The following is a 14,598-nucleotide window of genomic DNA, read 5'->3' as shown; positions in this document are numbered from 1 at the left end:
CCTTGTATAAGGCAATGGTCAGGCCACACCTAGAGTACTGTATACAGGTCTGGAGACCTCATTTCAAGAAGGATGTAGAGCTGCTGGAACGAGTACAGAGAAGGGCAACAAGATTAGTGAATGGAACAAAGGGGTGCTCTTACGAAGAAAGGCTTAAGTTTTGCAAATTACAGTGTCTGGAGACTAGGCACCAGCAAGGTGATCTGATAGAGGTGTATAAAGCCTTGAATGGTTTGAGCATGCTCAATGCTGATGGGATTCTTCCTCTAGCTCAGAATAATCACCTGAGAGGGCATAAATTCAAATTGAGGAAAGACAGATGTAGGATAGACGTGTGGAAATTTGCCTTTAGCCAGCAGGTGGTTGGTTGGTGGAACAGACTTCCATCCCTTGTTGTGGAGGTTGATAGCCTAAATAAGTTTAAGGCTCAGCTGGACAGGTATTTTGAACGAACAGAGGGGTGAAGTGGAAGTGGGGTTTTTTTTTTTTTTTTTTTTTTTTTGGCTGATGCTGCATAAGCTTGCTTTCTTGCATCAAATGCCTCTACTATTGCTAATCTATTTATAGAGGTGTACTTGTTTAGCTTTGCTTTTTTCCAGTAGTATTAATTCTTGGGAGCAACACCAGATGACACTATTATCTACCTCAGCCATTGCTTCGAGCTTGGGGGAGGTAGGTCTGATTAAGCAACTTTCATGAATTTTTTTTTATTATTATATTTATATTTATTATTATTATATATGCCAATCTCCCAGTGTGATGGACACATTATTATTTTGGTCTCAGACACTTTTTTTTTCTGCATCTGACAGCAGTACTTTCACATTCTAGCATTCTGCTCCTCATGAGTTCTATTCATGTTTATTCTCATATTTTAAAATAAAAAATAAAGCCATTAATCTTCATCTAAGCCGTCATAATATATGAAGCTAAAATTTTACACAAATGTTAATGCTGCTAATTATATCTATTAATATTTGAAAAAATTTTTAAAAATATTTCAGTGGTATGGAAAAGACACTTGGTTTCCCGGTCATATATGGCAAGTAGCAGTTTGTCCTCGTTGTGGGCAGCACCTGGGATGGTAAGCATTAATAATTATTGTCGCTGTTGGTCTTCATGATCAAGTACTGTGTTCATTAAAGTTATAATATATTACTGCTTGACATAACATATTATGTCAAGGAGCTGGATATAGACCATATCCAAAAATGTATCTATTCGTACATGCCCTTCCTCCTGAGCTAGTTTTGATGTTTTGCTTACTAAAAAACTCTGAATGACTAATGAAGAAACCTAACTTCCTTTACTTGAGCTTGGTTATCTTGTTCTCACTGATGCTTTAACTCAGAAAGTAGAGCACATGTTGGTATTATTGAATTAATAAAAGTGAGTCCATCTAGTATATAGTAGCCAAATTATGATTATAGAAAAGAAAGTATTGTTTACAAGCAAATCACATAAAGCTATGATAGTTTAGTGCAAATCTGGAAAAAAAAAAAAAAAAAAGTTTGTTGTCAATTTTCAATCAAGGCATTCCACCCACGCCATATAAGAAAACAATATTCTCACCTTCGATTCTAAATGCATTTTATTAAAAATGCATTTAGAATTTTGCTTGGTGCTTAGCAGCTTGTCCAGTGTTGACATTGCTGTGATAGTAACTACGTCATTCACCTTCACAAACTCTTCAAATTCGCCAACAAAATCCATATGCTCGATTCCCCCCATTCCTCAATGTTGCTATCACATTCATATGCTTTTCATCCATGTTTTTTGATATTCTCTCCAGAGCCACTCTTTCTGAAGCGGTTGATTATTACGCTTGAATTCAATACTGTCCCGAGCAATAACAAGATTATAGATAGCATCCAAGACATTCCAGTTTGGCTGCAAATTGTTCCCTCATATGTTGTGGATGGATCAAGTACCTTTTCAGGCAGGCTCTATATGCTCTCTTGAGCATTATAAACAATACCTTGATCCAGTGACTGCATAAAACTGGTGATATTGGGAGGTAAAACAATTAAGTGTCTCGGCAGAATGTACTTGTACAACAATCTAGAATCATCAAAATGTTCCTTGTTCCTGAAGCCATTCTTCTGTCCACTTTTGATAACCAAGACTGAAACATGTAGGTAATTTATTCTAGTAATTTATAACTCGCTGGCTAAAATAAAACTTCTTGCAAAATTTCTAAACATTTCTTCCCCCCCCCCCCCCCGTAACTTGAAATTATAGCTCCTAGTTCTAGAATAATTTATAACCGTGAAAATTTCATCCTCATTCATTTTACTTATGCCTCTCAGAGCCTTAAATACCCCAATCAAGTCTGCTCTAAGGTGCCTGGTTTCCAACCCAAATATTCAAAGCAACTCAAATATTCAAAGTCTTTCCTCATATGGATGCCCTTTTTCTGATCTCACCAGGTGAGTTACCCATCTTTGGACCCTTTCAAGAAGCACAATGTCTTTTTTTTTTAAAGGTGCGGTCTCCATACTTGAACACATTATTCCAAGTGTGGTCTAACAATAAATGGTGTGATTATGGGATTATGATGTCCTTATGATGTCCCTAACAATTAATGGTGTGATTAATGGGATTATGATGTCCTTATGTCTACTCGCAATTGTTTGATAAATCATCAATAGGACACCATTGATTAGATCCTGAAGGACCCAGGTCCGGAGTAATAATAGATCCAGTGTCCGATTGTTAATAAAATAATTAATAACAAAAAATGTGATGCAGAATATTTCCAAAATTGACAAAGCTCCACAAAAGTTTTAATGAATTACATTGTTATTAAAAAATTAAAAACAAAAACATTTCAACTATTATTTTAAGGCTCCAAAATACTTATCAAGACTATTATTTTATCTACTAAATTTTTAAAAAAACCTTTCAAATTCTATGCTCCCTCGATTGCATGTATGTAAACAACTTAGAGAAACTGTTTTTATTCTTTTGTTAATTTAAAAACTCATCCTTCACAATGATGTTTTTGAGAGTGCACTTACGTTGTATCTACCATAAACTGGTTTTGTTTACACAAAAGTAAATTCTAACAAGTCAGTGCCATTCTTTGTGAAGCAGGGAACTTGGTAACCAGAGGCAATAATAGGGGCAATAATCGGACAGCTGTGCCAAGATTTGCATTAAACATACAAAAATAACAATATTTATTTCTCATAGGGTGAAAGCAGACTTTGTAATACATATTAACTGAATTTTATAATAAACGAATATATTTACAAAGAAAAGCCTATCCTTTTATATGAAGCACATACTATTCCCCTATCCAGGGGAATAGTATGTGCTTCATATAAATGAGTACTTCATATAAACCAAGTTTGTATAACATGATGTTACTGTATCTATCTCTTTTTTTTTCACTATCTGCTGTCCATTGAATAATCCATTTGTGTGGCCAACTTTGTCACAAGAATTGAAGTCTAAACTTCCACTCACCAAGCACCACGTAGAGAAAAGAATGCAATGCACATAGTACCACATGACTTGGCCTGTAAAATGGAAGAGAGGATCATATGAAGTTCTGAGAAACTGCTCAGCATTGATGGGTCAAAAGTTTGGAATGCTACTGGCATGATATTCGCATGAATGAGTTCGCAGTCTGAAATTGCCAATGCTGACAGGAGTGGTGATGATAGTCTAGGGAGGATTCTACAGAGGCGGATAAACAAGTATAGCATTTGTATCCACATGCATGAATTTGGCTCCCTATCAACAGCTTCTCATTCAGCATCTCACACCATTTATTGACTCCTTAGAAGAAATTTCCTATACATTTTTACAAGAAAATGCTCTAATACATAATGTGACTTCCACTTGGGAATAATTGAATGATTCCTAGCTATTGGTATTTCTGTGACTACCATGCTTGCTAGACTTAAACTTCATGGAGAACATGTGGGGAATATTAGCAAAACATTCTTCCAGGGGTGTTGAACAGTGTAATGTAAAACTATGAATGGACTCATTCATGGGGTACAATTATAGATAATCAATGTAGGAAACTGATTGAATCTATTCCAAACAGATATGTAAATTTATTGTTACACAAAGTACTTTTATTGGATATTAATGAAGTCTGTAAATTTTGGAAACATCTGATACTCTGAAGCACTGCTATTTTGACAATAAATTTTTGTGTTTGTTTTGTATTTATTCTTGAAATATATCTTGTTCACAATAAACACAGTATTAATTATAATTTTTGCCTCAGAAATTACTGCATTATGCAATGCACATCACTTTTGCTCTGACTGTATCATTTTTAGATACACCTTACTCTTTGTTTTGAACTGAGGTTTGGTTCTCTTGATTTTTTAAAAAATCAAGAGAACCAAATCTCAATACAGTAAAATACAGACCTGAATCTTGACTTAAAGAGTAACCTATAACAAAAAGAAGCAATCGTTTACTAAAAAAAATTCTAAATTTTTTAATAGAATGTTTTCAATAATTTTCATTCAAATTTTCATGAAAAGTTGAAATAATCAGCACAATAGTAGAACTATTTTTCTGTCGATAGTTTAATAACAAAAACTGAAAAGGGAAATATGTATTTAATAACTATTCAATCGATCTTTAGAAATACCAAGCAGATTCCTTCAAATTTTCTTGTCTTCTCCTTGATTTTATCCTTGATTCTTATTTATATTGATAATGATTTTACTAAGCTTGAGCCACACTTGGCCAGGGTTATTGGTCTTTGATTAGTATTGTGAGGTTTCCCATCCCTTAAACTTGGGTTTTATTCCAGCAAAAAAAAAAAAAAAAAAGCCATGCTGTTGGTTTAGAGATTTTTTGGCACATCATCTACTTTGGCCATATTGCACTCGGTCATATGGTTTATTGTGTATTATGTCTGTACAGATGTGGCTCTGTGGCCTGCTAGTAGAAAAACCCATAACATCCATGGAGGGAAAGCTCTGCTCCCTTTGCCTGCAATCTGTATTGTGGGGTCCTTTAAGAAGCTGAATGAGAGACAATTAATAAATCCACATACTGTCATGGAGGATAAAAGAAGAAAATTGACCAAAGAATACATGTATTTCACTGATTTCTTATGACTTTAGCTACTTTGATGTTAATTCTAGAATATTCCACTCTAAACCAACCTAACTAAGCTTAGGAAGAAAAATATTTACTTCAAAAATATTTCAGAGCTCTTCCTGCAGTTTTTTTTTTTTTTTTTTAATAAAGAAGTCTATCCCTAATCATTACCAGACATTAGCTTTTTCTTGTTTTCACTCTTGTTTAAGAAAGTTAAAAAGTTTTCATCCTCCCCACAAGGTAAAAATACAGAAAAACTTATTCTTGATTTCGTTGGCAAAATACTGTTTTTTTTTTTGTTTTTTTAGTGGAAAAGCTTTTGAAATTTGCATGTTACATACTTTTGTCTTGGAAGGAAAAAATTAAGGCAAATGATTAGTAAACTAAAATGAATATATACTTTAATGAGAAAATGCAGGTTATTTTTTTTATTCATCAAACTACTTTTGTTGCATATGTGGTGTATGTTTTTAATTCTTGAAATCAATCTCAGAAGTGATACAAACACTACATATACATATTAGAAATTTATGTTGACAACTTTGGAACAGAGAATACAGTACCTAGAGTACGGGGCAGAAAGATTTTACTGTATCTTTCCCATTCCACAAGTCCCTAACTCTAAACTATTAAAAGATTGGTTGCCTATTTCTAATAGTCTTTTAATAGTTTTACATTAGCATTAGCATTAGTAGAGGCATATGATGCAAGAAAGCAAGCTTATTCAGCATCAGCCAAAAAAAAAAAAAAAAAAACACACACCACTCCCATTTCACCCCTCCGTTCGTTCGAAATACCTGTCCAGTTGAGCTTTAAATTTGTTTAGGCTATCAACTTCAACAACAAGTGATGGAAGTCGGTTCCACCAACCAACCACCCGCTGGCCAAAGGCAAATTTCCGCACATCTATCCGACATCCGTCCTTCCTCAATTTGAATTTATGCCCTCTGAGGTGATTATTCTCAGCAAGATGAAGAATCCCATTGGCATTGAGCATGCTCAACCCATTCAAAGCCTTATACACCTCTATCAGATCACCTCGCCGGTGCCTAGTCTCCAGACTCTGTAATTTGCAAAACTTAAGCCTTTCTTCGTAAGAGTAACCCTTTGTTCCATTCACTAATCTTGTTGCCCTTCTCTGTACCCGTTCCAGCAGCTCTACATCCTTCTTGAAATGAGGCCTCCAGACCTGTATACAGTACTCAAGATGTGGCCTAACCATTGCCTTATACAAGGGAATAATCACCTCCTTATCCCTGCTAGAAAAATTCCTGTATATCATTGACAAGACACCATGAGCTACTCTTGCAGCTCGTCTGCACTGCTCAGAGAACTTCATATCTGCCTGCACAATTACCCCCAGGTCCTTTTCATTCTCCACCACTGTCAGTATAGTACCGCAGAGTTGATACGTTGCTCTGGGGTTACTGTTTCCCATATGTAGTACTTTACATTTGTCAATGTTAAACTTCATTTGCCACCTCTCAGCCCATCTGTTCAACCTTTCCAGATCCTGTTGCAGCAGCATAGCGTCAGTAGTGTCCTTAACAACCCTGCCAACCTTTGTATCATCTGCAAACTTGGACATTAAACTTGATATCCCATCATCAATATCATTCATAAACACCGAAAACAACAACGGACCCAACACTGAACCCTGAGGGACTCCACTAATAACATTAGTCCACGTTGAGCAGTGTCCATTGATTACCACTCTCTGTCTTCTGCCACTCAACCATCCCCTTATCCATAGCAGCAATTTGCCTCCAATGCCACACTGCTCCAATTTGTGCAGCAGTCTTCCATGTGCAACAGTATCAAAAGCCTTTCTAAGATCCAAATATATAATATCAAAGTTATTCCCTGCATCCAGTTCTTTTGTGACTACATCATAGTATCCAATCAAATTGGTCAGGCAAGACCTGCCCTTAACAAAACCATGCTGCGTCTGAGCTATAACTGAATTCTTGTCTAGATGATCCTGCAGTGCTTCTTTAACCAGTGCCTCCATTAATTTACCCGGAACAGAAGTTAAACTAACAGGTCTATAATTACTTGTGTCAGCCTTTGATCCTCCTTTGTGAATTGGGGTTACATTTGCACATCTCCAGTCTATGGGTACCTCCCCTGAGTCCAAAGAAGCTCTCATAATTATGGCTAGGGGTTTGCTTACTTCCTTTGCTGCCTCCTTTAATATAACTGGATAGATCCCATCCACCCCAGGTGCCTTTTTTATGTTTATCCTCAACAATCTCTCCTCCACTTTCCTCTCAGTTATTACAAAATCATCCAGCTCCCTGCCAATGTTTACTTTACCTAGATCATTCTCCTTCCTGAATAACTCCTCATGCGTGAATGTAGATGCAAAATACTCGTTTAGATTGTTAGCCACCTGAGCAGGATCCTCAACTGTTGAACCATCAATATCCAGTGGACCAATCTGATTCATCCCTTTCCTTCTTGAGTTTAAATATGTAAAGAACTCTTTTCTGTTTTTCTTTGCATCCTTTGCCAAGGATTTTTCGTAGTCTGCCTTTGCCTGCCTAATCTCCTTTGTGACTTGGTTACAGACCAACTTATATCTATCATAGGCTTCCATGTCACCCATTAATTTGTATGTATCCCATGCATCTTTCTTCTCTGCCACATGTCTCATTAGTTCATCTGACAACCATTTAGGCCTAAACCTTGAACAATATTTCTTAGTTGGTATGTAAAGCCTGGTAGCCTCCAAGATTAGTTCCTTGAATGCTTCCCATTTTGAGTTTGCTGTTGGTAACATCGTCAGTTGGTCCCACTGTATAGAATTTAAATACTGTCTCAGACCATCATAGTTGCCTTTACGAAAACAAAAACCCTTCCCTCTACCTCTGATGGTAGTTACCTCCTTGAGTAAATCCCACTTCAACACACTGTGATCACTGCCACCTAGTGGTTCATTTATCTGCAGATTCTTAATGCATGAAGAATCACTACTGATAATCAGATCAAGAGTATTACTCCCTCTTGTTGCCTCACGAACATGCTGATGTAGAAAACAATCATCCAATAAATCCACAAAAGCCTTGCTAGTGTGCGAGTGACCAACCCACAAATTCCAGTCAATATCTGGGAAATTAAAATCCCCCATTATAAGACTCTCTGATTTACTGGCCCACTCTATTTCCCTGTACAATATCTTATTATACTCATCAGAGTCATTAGGCCTATAGCACACTCCTACTCTCAATTTTGATTTCCCTATGCTTATATCACACCAAACTGACTCGACACTGCCCTGTCCATCGATGTCGACTGGCTTCACTTCCTTGGACTTTATGTGTTTCTTAACTAATAGCATAACCCCTCCTCCCCTCCTGTCCTGTCTATCCTTTCTATACACATTGTATTCCCCAAATTCCAGTTCCGCATTACTTATATCTGTGTGACACCACGTCTCTGATATCCCAACAATATCTGCCTTTGATGTTTTGAGCAATACCTCAAATTCATCAAATTTATTTACCAAACTCCTAGCATTAGTGTACACGCAGGTATACATGCACCTGTTGCTATTCTTAGCTACCCTAACACAACCCATGTGTTTACTTGTACCGCAATGACTCCCAGCAGTCTCTGAAATATCCTGCATCTTGTTTTTCAGGCTTCTGCTCATTTCAATAGAAGCAGTGCAAGAATCACTTCCACCTCTGCCAGTGGCTACTGTTAATCTATTAGTCCTTGTATCCCCCCCAACTAGCAGTTTTCCGACCCACCTAACACTGCCTCGACAGCATCAGCAAAAATTCTTGCACCCTTTCTATTTAAGTGTATCCCATCCCTGTAGAAGCAATCTCTCCTGTTACATCCTTCCCATTGCTAAAATTGTTTCAAAGAATCCATTCTGCCTCGTCTAATCATACTAATTTCTCTCTCTCTCTCTCTCTCTCTCTATATATATATATATATATTATATATATATATATATATATATATATATATAGAGAGAGAGAGAGAGAGAGAGAGAGAGAGAAAGATATAAATATAAATAATGCCAGCAGTATGGCAAGACAAGAGCGAAAAAAGTCAAAATTAAATAAAACCAAGCAGGGAGGGAAGAGAGGGGTAAGAAGAGTAAAAATATTGCAGCAGAAACTCTCTAAAATAATTTAGAAAATCTAAATGTACGAATAATAATTCATTGAATTTTAAAAGCCACTTAAATAGAAATTTAACGGTGCCCCCTCTGAAGGGCACCAGGTCCAAATTTATGTGAAATATCACCAACAGAGATGTAAACCATTACAATAAAACAAAAATAAACCAAAAAATCGATTGACCATTATGCCCCATCTTTTGTTTTTAAAGGGGTATAAAAAGTACCCCTTTTTATTTTTATTATGAAATATTCCGTTTCCAACTATTTTAAACGTTATTCAAATATATGTATAATTATATATATATATATATACAGGTAACCCTTGTATAACGCAGAGGTTAGGTTCCAGAAATATCACACGTTATATGAGGTTCAGGTTTCATACAAAATGTAGGGTTATGTTCCGTGGTGTTTTTTTAATCATAAAAACAACGGTGACATTCAACAAAAACATATTTTATTCATTCAAGAATTCGTGTGACTAACTATTTAACAAATACATAGCATAAAATTATAAAAATTAGGAATTGTACATAAATTTCATTGCACATAATGCATAAATTTCAAAATTAAAGAAATGGATATTTTAAGCGTCTTCACTGTCTTCAAAAAAAATATTTCGTAGATATTCTTTATTTACAAGTGGCCAGATATTGTTATCACTTGAAATCGCTTCGACGTCATTTGTATAATTCTCACTGGGTACTTCAGCTGGTTTTCTTATCAAAAAGTTGGTAATAAGACCTTGCTTACAGTTTGCTTGCTATGCTGCAATTTTTTATTAAGTTCATAATATGGAGCTAAACAACTGTCCAATTGTCTTTTGAATTTTTCCGAGCACTCTGTTGAGGGATCATTACCCGTAAAATAACTTTATAACTTTTGTGCCAAATTTAATCCTTCTGCTAATTTCTGTAGACTGAACTCTTTAATGGACTCAGCACAATCAGAATCTTCAGTAGAACTTTCCTCACCATTTGTATTTGGTTTTCCGTCTTCTATTAATTGAACCAATTCCTCCTCATTTAAATCTGTTTCTTCATCAGTTAATTCACAAATTTCATTTTCAACCATATTGAAAACTCTCTCGCCACCACAAATGTGTGCCAGGTTTGTTATACAACTTAGTTCAGCATCCACAGGAGGTACGAAATTTTGATTAAGGACGACACCAGGCCATATTTTTTTCCAGCAACCTTTCAGTGTAGAGGGTTTTAACTCTTTTACACATAGAGAAATAATTTTTACACAATTAAATATTGAAAACTCTTTCCACACTTGAGGCAGTGTCATGTTTCTATTAGATTCCATTTTTTCCAAAATTAATTCAAATGTTTGACAAATATAATATACTTTAAATGTTGAAATTATCCCTTGATCAAGGGGTTGAATAAGTGACATATTAGGCGGCAAATAAATTATTTTAATATTCGGATGGGTTACATTTTTTGAGTGCCCTGATGCATTATCTAAAATTAGTAAAATTTTAAAGTCAATATTCTTTTTCCTTGTATATCTTTCTGTAGGCACAAAACAGTTAAAAAACCAATTTTCAAATATGCTAGCTGTAAGCTGTACCTTTTTGTTGGCTCTCCAATAAACAGGGAGGGTGGACTTGTCAATTGCTTTCATAGCACGAATATTTAAAGATCGGTTAATTAACATTGGTTTTGTTATGTAATCACCTGATGCATTACTACAATACAGTAGAGTAATGTAATTCTGTCTTTAGAAACTTTGAATCCAGGAGCTGTTTTTTCATTTTTCGATATATAAGTGCGTTTTGGCATTTTTTTTCCAGTTTAACCCAAATTCGTCTGCATTGAATACCTGGTCTACCCTATATCCACCTTCAATGATTTTTAAAAGTTCTGGGAATTTTCGGGCAGCATCTACATCTGCTGATTCTCCTTGGAGCTGAAGATTATGCAAAGAAAATCGCTTTTTAAAATTTTCGAACCAGCCCTTACTGGCACAAAATTCATGCTGAGAGCTTCCTTCTGAAAAATCTTGTTCAAGTTCTTTTAAATATTGATAAATTTTGAGGGCTTTTTGTTTAATAGGGTTTCCACTCAAAGGTATTTCTTGTGAGTGCAATCTTCAATCCAAACCATTAAAGATTTCTTCATTTTTTCCATTAAAATATCGCGTACAAGAGCAACGTGCTTTGCACTTATCGTTGACCAAGAAATAACACTACCTCTGATTTTCTGCTCCTTTTGTTTGATTGTACGAATTGTTGATTCGAATCGTTTAAATTCAAAGTCTTTGCAACAACTCCTTGTTTTTCTCCATTTTTCAAACTATCCAAGAGTTTAATTTTTTATTCAAGAGAAATGGATTTTCTTTTCAATGTTGGTTTTTTCCTTCTTTTGCAGTTTTGGTGGCCATTACTATAAAAAATAAATTTTTTATTTGCCAAGGGGTATTCCCCTTATAAAGAGTTACCTTATAACTTTATAAAGTAAAAAATTGACACTACACAAAAAAATATGTATGTATGTACTTGCGTGTTTCCCCTTATATAAATTCGGTTCTGTCAACTACACCCGTTATATGAGCAGACATATTTAACAAAAATAAAGTTTGATTTTTAAGTCGTGTGGTAAAAGTGTGTGAAAAGATGCGATACAACAAGTTGTAGATCACATTATATCGAAACCACGACCGTGTCATACAAGGGTAGCCACGATTTATAAACCGCGTTATATTGAAACCGTGTTGTATAGGTACCGCATTATACGAGGGTTACCTGTGTATATATATATATATATATATATATTAGCATATATATATATATATGCTAATATATATATATATACTAATACTAATATATATATATATATATTAGTATTAGCAGAGGCATATGGTGCAAGAAAGCAAGCTTATTCAGCATCAGCCAGGAAAAAAAAAAAAAAAAACCTTCTAGTTCTTCCTTGAATCTATTTAAGCTATCAACTTCCACAACAACAACAGATGGAAGTTTGTCCAGCAATCAACCACTCACTGGCTAAAGGCAAATATGTATATATATACATTATGGAAAAAGTGTCTACCAGCCTTCTTGAAACTACCTGTCTTGCATCTGATACATCGACTTCAAGGATAAACTTGATATAGTTTAATTTGGCTTATCTTTTGTTTGCCCATAAGAGCTTCTTTACCTTTTGGAAAAATTCTGTGGAATACAAGGCAATTTGCTCTTTTTCATATGGCGCCTCCGTAGCCAGGTGGGAAGGAGCAGCAGTGCGTAGCACACGCTTCTTGATTAGACCGGGCTTCAAGCCCGTTACCACCAAATACGGAGGATGTGGAAAGGTCAGGGAATGACCACCGCATATCCCGGAGCAATATGGCCTTAGTTTCTAATGCTCCTAAAAACCAAATAACAAACAAAAAAAAAAAAAAAAAAAAAATCTTTTTCATATGGAAATACTTCCCCCACAGAACCATAAAAAAAAACGGTTTATCAAGTTGTTCAATGTACAACATGATGATCCTTTTTAATTAAAAAAGTATCTGAAGGAGTGCTTCAGGGCAGCACTCCTTCTGCCCTTCTTTTTTCTGCATTAATTCCACCACTACTGCTTATGCAAATGCCCTTCATCGCATATGCTGATGATATTAAAATCTGGGCTGTCTCCACAACACATGATAGACACCGCAGAACAGTTTGCATTTTAACGATGCTATTGCTGAGGTCACTAATTCTTTTAATCTCTTTTGATTTCATACTAATTCTGATAAGTATTTCTTATCAGGATTAGTATGAAGCCCTTATTTCTTTCTCCAGAAAACCTCTCCTTTTAATCTAACTTCTAATCCCTCTGCAATTCAGCCAGTTCTAAATCAGTTCTATCTTTCTTATAAACATCTGGAGGTACTATATTATACTGAACTTATCTTTCACTCTCATTAACCTTCTTAAAATTCTATCTCTGTAAGCTGTGGCGACAGCTTGTTTGTTTGTCCAACCCTGTTGCCATCCTCTGCTATATAAAAGCCCATCTTCTTTCTTCTGTGTTATATGCAGCTGAAATCTAGTCCACAGCAGCTTGAGTCTCCTCTCAGTCGAATATAAGCTACTAACTTGAGCAAACCTAAAAACTGCTCATGAAAATAAGCACCATCTCTTAAACCATGATAGCAGAATAAATTGAACTCCACTTTGGATAAAATCAGTATATGCAGTGTCGAAACTCTTCTTGAATTCTTAATGTTACTCTTCTATTTCGGATAAGGTTGGCTGTTATATTTCCCCCAGGAGTACAAAGCAGAAGCATTCATTAATTCCTTTCTTTAATCAAATCTCTCTCTTTCTCTCTTTTCATAGATTCTTCTCATAAGCGTGGTCTGTGCTTGTTAACAGGAGAGACTGCTTCTACAGGGATGGGGATACACTTAAATAGAAAGGATGCAAGAATATTTGCTGATGCTATCGAGGCAGTGTTAAGTGGGTCGGAAAACTGCTAGCTTGGGGGATTTCACAGAATAAAAGATTAACAGTAGACGCAGGCAGAGACGAAAATGATTCTTGTACTGCTTCTATTGTAATGAGCAGCAGCCTAGAGAGCAAGTTGCTGGGGATTGTGAGAGCTGCTGGGAGTCATCATGGAACAAGTAAATACATGGGCTGGGTTAGGGTAACTAAGAGTAAAAACAGGTGCATGTATACTTCCATGTACACCAATGCTAAAAGTATAGTAAATAAATTTGATGAATTTGAAGTGCTGATCAAGGCATCAAATGCAGATATTGTTGGGATATCAGAGACATGGTGACACACAAATATAAGCAGTGCAGAATTGGAATTTGGGGAGTACAATGTGTACAGAAAGGATAGACAGGACAGGAAGGGAGGAGGGGTTATGCTGTTAGTTAAGAAACACATAAAATCTAAGAAAGTGCATCCAATTGATGTTGGTGGATAATGCAATGGTGAGTCTGTTTGGTGTGACATAATCACTGGGAAAGGAAAAATGAGAGTAAGAGTGTGTTATAGGCCTAATGACTCTGGTGAGTACAACGAATAGTTTTGCAGAGAAATAGAGTTGGCCAGTAAATCAGAATGTCTTGTAATGGGGGATTTTAACTTTCCAGATATTGACCGGAACTTGTGGGTTGGTCACTCGCATGCTAGCAAAACTTTTGTGGATTTATTGGAGGATTGTTTTCTACAGCAACATGCTCGAGGGGCAATCACAGGGGGTAATAATCTTTATCTGATTATCAACAGTGATTATTCATGCATTAAGAATTTATAGATAAAGAAACCACTAGGTGACAGTATTCACAGTGTTTAAATTCTATACAGTGGGATCAAATGATGATGTTACCAGTGGTGAATTCTAAATGGGAAGCCTTCAGCGACTTAATCTTGG

General features: G+C 35.8%; 1 protein-coding gene across 1 annotated transcript in view; it reads left to right on the top strand.

Moving 5' to 3' along the window:
- Positions 1-14,598, top strand: part of LOC150077238 (protein cereblon-like) — a 191,883-nt gene that overhangs the window by 115,324 nt on the left and 61,961 nt on the right. Inside the window, exon 4 of the mRNA XM_090386523.1 lies at positions 1,005-1,084. Within this exon, the coding sequence (XP_090242649.1) occupies positions 1,005-1,084 (80 nt within the window). The remainder of the gene's footprint in view (positions 1-1,004; positions 1,085-14,598) is intronic.

This window comes from Mastigoproctus giganteus, chromosome 12 (genome assembly GCF_048544385.1).
Source record: "Mastigoproctus giganteus isolate SK-2022 chromosome 12, ASM4854438v1, whole genome shotgun sequence".
Classification (NCBI taxonomy): Eukaryota; Metazoa; Arthropoda; class Arachnida; order Uropygi; family Thelyphonidae; genus Mastigoproctus; species Mastigoproctus giganteus.
The sequence above is the reverse complement of the archived record's forward strand: the minus strand, read 5'-3'. Positions and strand labels throughout refer to the sequence as shown.